The sequence below is a fragment of the Poecilia reticulata genome, chromosome 6, assembly GCF_904066995.2.
Source record: "Poecilia reticulata chromosome 6, P_reticulata-male-v2, whole genome shotgun sequence".
Classification (NCBI taxonomy): domain Eukaryota; kingdom Metazoa; phylum Chordata; class Actinopteri; order Cyprinodontiformes; family Poeciliidae; genus Poecilia; species Poecilia reticulata.
Genome location: NC_088835.1, coordinates 7,663,997 through 7,671,987, shown reverse-complemented (window position 1 = coordinate 7,671,987; position 7,991 = coordinate 7,663,997). Strand labels below are relative to the sequence as shown.

Genomic DNA, 7,991 nt, shown 5'->3' with positions numbered 1-7,991 from the left:
TGAGTTAGTAAAGGTTACAAAAACTTTTTTTGTAGATAATTTCCACTCTGATTCTTATTTTCATGTTATGTTTCTTTTATTTTATTGACTATTGTAAACAGGCTTTTTTTTTCAATTTCTTGTTTATCCGACGTCATATCCATGGAGGAAGGTTGAAAACTAACTTTTTTCTGAGAGAGGTTGTTGTACGGAGGAGACAACAGCTGGTCTGCTTTGCTTCAGTTCAACTGAATTCAGTTCAATTTATTTGCCTGGTGTCAATTCACAACTAATATGATCTCAAGGCTCCTTACTGAAGAAAATATGTGAAAAACAATTAAATCCAGACAAACAAATTCAAGATTAACACATATTTAGAGTTAATCCTAGATTTCAAGCAATGTAGTCCAAGTTCAATTCAATTTTTCAAATTAATAACAAGAAAATCTGAAGGTACAACAGCTCAAAAATGGTCAAAGACACCGGAAATCCTAAAACACTTTTGAGCTACAATAATTTCAGTAAGATTCATTTTTTCTATTGTAGCCTGGTAAAATGAGGAACCCAGACACAAAGTTATCAATGGGGTTTTCTTTATTTCCCGAATACTCTAATAGAATAAGAGTATTGTTAAATTTATTTGGAGTTATACAGAATGATAAATTTTGGTTAAAGATCTTATAGTGACAGCTACTTTAATAGCAGAAATCAAATAAATCTCTTTTTTTTATTGAGTGCATAAACAACCGAAGCAGGCACGCTTCTACAAAAGAAAAATAAATAAAATCACACAGACTTCTTACAATATGATAAACCTAGTGTAACATTTCAAAATACTCACATAGTAAACTTGGCTTACAACTCGAAATTGTGGAAGGCAACGGGCCATTCACCCTAACTGGCACTGTATAGTAAGGTCAGATAAACATATATTCAGGGAAATAACAGATCATTGTTTAACTAAAACCAGAGATTATTCAACAGAAACTCACAATATTCCAGGACATACCAAGCTCCACAGTTCCTCACAGAGCCCGAACAAGCTCCACAGTTTTTCACATAAATCTTCTGTTTAGGACCGCAGAAAACCGTTATGAACGTTAGCACACCGTAGCGAGCACAACAAAGCTGCTTCTACCGGTCTAACGGTTTTCACCCCATTCTCTAACGAGCTGGCACACACAGCTCCCTCTGGTGGCCACTGCGAAACAACACCTCACCACTCGGCTACACACTCCCCTGCTAAAAAGTCAACGTCCTCGATGACTTAATACATTTTATTTCATAACACTTCTGGCCTGCCGGAAGCTACATTGCATGCTGATCTAGGGTCATGATGGGGGTTTGAATGAAACCCTGCATTTTCTCTCAAAGTCCTACGAGTTTCAGGGGCTGGTAAAGCATTCGTGTTGTCATCTGGATGACCGTAAGTGACTTCAGGTCCAACACAATCATTAGTTGCTTTCCAACTAAATGGTTCAGTTTCTGGTTTTAAATTATGTACTAACTCTGCACCCCGAACCTCTGTGCCCCTGGTCTTTTGAAGTGGTTGCCTCACATTTAAGAAAGGGTGTTCCTCCAAAACAATATACTCAGGATCCCCGTAGCTAGGGATATCCTCAACAGACGGACAGTCAGTTAGTACTGCTGGGTTGCTTCGGCTTTGAGGAGAAGAGATGTGAACAGGGCTTACACATGGCCTAAGGTCAGCCCGATGGACTCTCTTAAAAGGGCCTCCCTCCACTGGTTCCACAGTGTGGGTGGTGCCCTGGATCTCTACTACCCTATGAAGAACAGGTCCCCAAGCATCCTGTATTTTATTTCTGCCCTGTGGCCTGTGCCGGAGATACACTAACTGGCCCACACTTATTGAGGGACAGTAGACATTCGGTTCATCATGCTCCAGCCGTTCAGCAGATTTCTGTTCTGTGTACTCTCTTGCCCTTGCATGGGCTTCCCTAAGACGTTCCTGGTGCACAGCTAGCCAATCAGTTCTTTTTTCTGATTGGTGCCGCTGACCTAGCAGAGCATCAAGAGGTAGATGTGGATGGACCCCAAAGAGCAAGAAATGGGGTGAGTAGCCTGTGGTCGCATGTGGTGTCACATTATATGCGTACACCAACTCTGCTACATGTTCAGTCCAGTGTCGTTTCTTTTCAGGTGGCAGGGTTCGCAAGAGGTCATGGAGAGTCCTATTAAATCTTTCACATTGTGCATTCCCCTGGGGATGGTGAGGGTAGTACGGGTTTTCTTCACTCCGTACAACTTGCATAACTCTGCAATGACTTCACTCTCAAAGTTTCTGCCCTGGTCTGAATGTAATCTCTCAGGCACCCCATATTTCATAAACCACTCACGAAGGAGAATCTTGGCTGTGGTGCCTGCCTTTTGATCACGGGTGGGGTATGCCTGGGTAAACTTAGTGAACACATCTGTTACTACTAAAACATTCTCACGGCCATCAGAGGCGGGTTCCAAGATGGTAAAATCTATCGCAATTACTTCCAGTGGCCGTGTAGCTAGAAATGACTTCATGGGGGCATGAATCTTTGGCTGGGGCATTTTAGTGAGAACACATCTCTGACATCTTTTAACCCACTGTTCAATATCATCATACATACCCACCCAAAAGCATCTCTGTCTGAGGAGACTTTGTGTCCGTTCAATCCCTTGATGCCCCATGCTATCATGCGCACTAGAAAGAACAGTTTCTTTCAGGCAGGTAGGTAAAAGGAGCTGGTGGCATTCCCCAAGACGAGAATCATCTATTACTCGGTAAAGCAACCCCTTCACCTCCTTGATCCGATGCCATTGACGGAGTAGAGAAACTACAGGCTTAGCCAGCTGTGTTCTGTCTCTGTGAGTAGGCTGTTTTTTTCTGTCCCAAAATCTCCTAAAGGAGCTTATTGTGGGATCTGTACTCTGAAAGTGGCACAACTCTTCTGGGCTGTATCCCGGCAAGGTGGGCGTGTTACCCTCCAAATCACTTCTGCCCGTATCTGACCCAGTCCCTGAAACTCGGACTTCCCGAACATGACAGCATCTGATCCCAGCATAGCAGAGGTCTGGGCCAAGAGGGGTCCCCTTCCTCATGTTGCAAATGGCTATACAGCCATCCATTTCCCTATCATCTGGATTTGGATGAGGCTCCCCTGCTAATGGATGCCTGGAGAGAGCATCTGCAGCAGTGTTACACCGACCCGGTCGATACTTTACCTCAAAGTCAAAAACTGCAAGTTGGGCTACCCAGCGTTGCTCAATAGCTCCTAACTTAGCTGTGTTTAGGTGGCACAGTGGATTGTTATCTGTCAGCACAGTGAACTTTGAACCCAGAAGGTAGCCCCTAAACTTTTCCGAGACTGCCCATTTAAGGGCTAGGAGTTCAAGTTTCATACTGCTGTAGTTCCTGTCATTTCTTTCTGCATTGCGAAGCCTTCTACTAGCATATGCTATAACTCTCTTCTCCCTGCCTTGCTGTTGATAAAGGACTGCTCCTAATCCAGCATTGCTGGCATCTGTTTCAACAATGAAAGGCAGGGAAAAGTCAGCATAACCCAACAGAGGAGCACTGGTCAGCTTCTCTTTTAGTAGGTCAAATGCCTTTTGGCACTCATGGGACCACAATACTTCAAACTGTCTCCTTGAGCCAGATAAACTATTATTTTTGAGACATGCATTTACCACATCGTGGAGTGGACCCGCTATTTGTGAAAACCCATCTATGAACCTTCTGTAGTAACTGCAGAATCCCAAGAATGACCTCAACTCTTTTACTGTGTTGGGGATCTTCCACTGTTCCACTGCTGTTGTTTTCTCAGGGTCTGTCCCAATGCCCTCCGCAGATACCTCATGACCAAGGAAACGCACTTTTGACTGAAGGAAATGGCATTTCTCCACCTTCACTTTAAGCCCAGTATCTCTCAGCCTGCCCAGAATCAGCTCAAGTCGCTTTAAATGGTCCTCAAAAGACTGCGAGTACACTAAAATATCATCTAGGTACACCAGCATGATTTGCATTATTAGATCACTCATAGCCCCCTGCATTAGTCTCTGAAAGGTGGCTGGCCCATTACATACCCCAAAAGGCAAACGCAAGTACTCATACAGCCCAAAAGGGGTGGTAAAAGCTGTCTTGTGTTGGTCATTCTCACGGACAGCCACCTGATGGTATCCACTGGCAAGGTCTATGGTAGAAAAAAACCTTGCACCATGGAGGGCATCAAAACATTCATCAATGCGAGGTAAAGGAAAAGCATCCCTTCGGGTCTTTGTGTTTAGTTTCCGATAGTCAACGCACAGGCGTAAACTGCCATCTGCCTTCCTGACCAAGACCACCGGGGAAGCATAAGCACTAGTGCTTTCCCTAATGACGCCCTTTTTCACTAACTTGCTGATGTGCTCCCTAACCTCATTATACTGTGTAGGTGGTATACGACGGTACGGCTGTGCCACTGGTTCATCATCCACAAGATGGATCTCATGCTTGACCTGGTCGGTGTAACCTAAATCCTCATCATAAGAAGCAAATACATCTGCATATTTAGCCAGCAGCTCTGTTAGTCTGGCCCGCTCCGCATCTGTACCCCCCATGTCCAGTTGGGCTAACAATGATTGGAGATCATCGTTTTCAGCTTGTTCCTCCTTATGTTCTATCACTACTTCTTCTTGTGAAGCAGAGATACGACGGAACCACACTTCTGTCTGGTTGCCATCCACACATTCCACTTTGGATAATGTGCCCAGTCTAGTTTTGTGGCACAAAAACACATCATCCTGGGAGAAATTCATGACTTGCACAGGGAAGGAGGACTTAGTAGGCTCTACCAATGTGGGCACTACAAAGAAATCCTTGGGCAGATTTGTCACTGCTGGTTCCAGGACCAGATAACCAGCTTCATCTTTTGTTGACGTAATTCCCTTAGCATAGACTGTGGCTATTGAAAGGGCAGGCACATGAACTGTTTCCCTGCTGGAAATTTTGGCTGTGGAAGCTTTCTGGAGGACCTTGCTTTTTTGTAGCCTCTGAAAGGCTTCCCTCCAATCTGGGTCAAGTTCTCCTTTGAGTGCATTATCAAACTCAGCCGTAACCAGCTGTTCACATCTCTTTATAATGTTCATCCCCAAGAGACCAGGGACTGATTTTTTAGACATTGTTGGCAAGAGATGGCTTGAGTCTGTCTCCTCCTTCAACTGTCCACCAGGGTTTGAATCTTTAACGACTAAAAACCCACACTCTGGTATGCTTAACCCCATAGCCTCCACATCCAGCTCAACATAGCCAATATATGGAATCGGCAAAGCATTTGCTGCTGTCAGTTTGAGCCAGTTGGCAGTAGGGACAACATTCTCCTCTTTTCCTAGCAGATACTTTTTAAAAAAAGACTCAGAGAGGGTACTAACCTGGCTCCCAGTGTCTAAAAGGCAAGAAACTGGGACCCCATTGATGCAAACTGTAACCTCCCTACACTCCCCCACTGCACGCTCCAAAAATATTTCACGGTTTAACGTCTTAGAGCCTTTTGTCCCCCCTCGGATAGCCTGGCTCCCAGCAACCGAGGGAGTTAGTTTTCCTGAAAAGATGTGGAAGGAGTACCCTGTGGTCTACCTGGGTTACGTTGCATGCATTCTTTAGCAATATGCCCAACCCCACTGCATTTGAAACAAATTGGCTTCCCGTCATCTGTAAACTGAGGTTTCAGCCTAATCCTTCCATTTTTTTCTTGGCTAGACTTCTCCTTGCAAGCAAAGCTCTCTTTTAGTGCAAGGGTTAATTCACCAATGGCTTTACTCTGTTCAGAAACCACTCTAACAATATCCTCTAGCGTAGTAGCAGGTTGGTCTTTAGAACCATCAGTTCCCTGATTTACTTGACTGACATTGTCACACATAACCTTTCTGGTTTTAGCGATTCTAGTATGGCTGCTACTTTTTTCAATAGACCAGCCAATGGCTTCTTCGCGAACATCTAGTAGACTGGCCTGGGGTTTGTCCCGAACCATCTTGCGCAGCTCTCTTCTAAGAGATGAATCTCGTACACCCTCTACAAACTGGTCTCTGACTGCCATCTTAGCATTGGATACAGCATCTGGTTGTTGTTTAAGGGCTAGACGTAGAATTTGAGAGAGAGCATGGGAATACTCCTGAAAGTCCTCACATTCTCTCTGTTCACGACCATAGAATGCCTGTAAAAGCTGAGTTACACTACGTCTTTCAGAATAGGCTTCACGAAGCAATTGGAACACCTCACTAGGATCTTTTGGTTCTTCATCCATGCATAATCTCACCTCCTCCAGTGCAGGGCCTTTCAGAAGAGACAGAATAAAATCAAGTTTGTCTTCGGTAGTTTGACACCTGGTTCTTATGACACGGTCAACCTCCTCAATAAACTCCTCGACGGAGCGACCATCTTTTACTGGGTCACCACTAAAAGACTGGATTTGTCGTTCTCTAGGTACATATACATATGACCTGTTACTTAGACTGGCAATGGTTTCCATTGCTTGGTCATGTTTTTCAGTCAGTTCAATAAACCGTGCTTGCAAAGTTTCCATGACATCAGTCTCATCTCCATGGCTACCAGCTTGGGCATCATCGTTTTCTGACATCTTGAATGGTCTAAAACTGACCTCGTTCAGGAACAGTCACTGAAGAAAAAGTACAGTCTGATATCAAGATGTCCACTGTGTTTCCCTCCAGGGGTGTTACTCTCCACACCTCAATGTGGTAAGGATCTACGCAGACACTTCACTGGTCCTCCAACAGGCTTCCAGGCTGTCATCAACACACTGGCTCCTTCCCCACACTGGTGGCTTCAACCTACCACAGTTGTTTATGCACTCCTAAAACTAAGAACCTGCTAATGTATTAAACTCCAAATTAGAGAACCCCACTCCTGGTACCAAAATATGTAGCCTGGTAAAATGAGGAACCCAGACACAAAGTTATCAATGGGGTTTTCTTTATTTCCCGAATACTCTAATAGAATAAGAGTATTGTTAAATTTATTTGGAGTTATACAGAATGATAAATTTTGGTTAAAGATCTTATAGTGACAGCTACTTAAATAGCAGAAATCAAATAAATCTCTTTTTTTATTGAGTGCATAAACAACCGAAGCAGGCACGCTTCTACAAAAGAAAAATAAATAAAATCACACAGACTTCTTACAATATGATAAACCTAGTGTAACATTTCAAAATACTCACATAGTAAACTTGGCTTACAACTCGAAATTGTGGAAGGCAACGGGCCATTCACCCTAACTGGCACTGTATAGTAAGGTCAGATAAACATATATTCAGGGAAATAACAGATCATTGTTTAACTAAAACCAGAGATTATTCAACAGAAACTCACAATATCCCAGGACATACCAAGCTCCACAGTTCCTCACAGAGCCCGAACAAGCTCCACAGTTTTTCACATAAATCTTCTGTTTAGGACCGCAGAAAACCGTTATGAACGTTAGCACACCGTAGCGAGCACAACAAAGCTGCTTCTACCGGTCTAACGGTTTTCACCCCATTCTCTAACGAGCTGGCACACACAGCTCCCTCTGGTGGCCACTGCGAAACAACACCTCACCACTCGGCTACACAATTTAACAAGATTAATAGCAATTCATAAAGTCTGAGGCATCGACTTTATATTAGGAAGGACATAGTTTATGTACTTCCTAGAAGAAGTAAAGTATGTAAATAAATACATTTGAATAATTGAAATATTTTTATCCTTATAGCCACCCTTTTGTATCTGGCTATTAAAGCTATTTATCATAATAACCTTAGAACACAACAAAGTCTACAACTGATTTAATCACATTTATCAAACGATTACCGCTGCCTTTCTAAATTCACCCCACATCAAATCTAAAAACATAATTCAGCTTTATTAGATTCTGACCACTGATAGTACTCTCTGTTTACAGTCAGCATGCATTTACTTTATGAAATGAATTGTTTACGCTGTTGACCGTTTGGACCATCTTTTATTTTTATTGCTGATCCAGGGGA

General features: G+C 43.3%; 1 protein-coding gene across 1 annotated transcript; it reads right to left on the bottom strand.

Moving 5' to 3' along the window:
- Nucleotides 1–687: 687 nt before the first annotated feature.
- Nucleotides 688–7,570, bottom strand: LOC103465946 (uncharacterized). The gene is made up of 2 exons (XM_081607807.1): nt 989–7,570; nt 688–883 (listed from the first exon to the last, which is right to left on the bottom strand). Exon 1 carries the CDS (start codon nt 2,249–2,251, stop codon nt 1,262–1,264), a length of 990 nt encoding a protein of 329 aa, XP_081463933.1. The 5' UTR covers nt 2,252–7,570; the 3' UTR covers nt 688–883; nt 989–1,261.
- Between the last annotated feature and the right edge of the window lie 421 nt (nt 7,571–7,991).

What these genes read in the sequence shown, in the direction of transcription:
- LOC103465946 (XM_081607807.1), bottom strand. Translation starts at nt 2,251, where the DNA reads ATGCAAGTTGTACGGAGTGAAGAAAACCCGTACTACCCTCACCATCCC.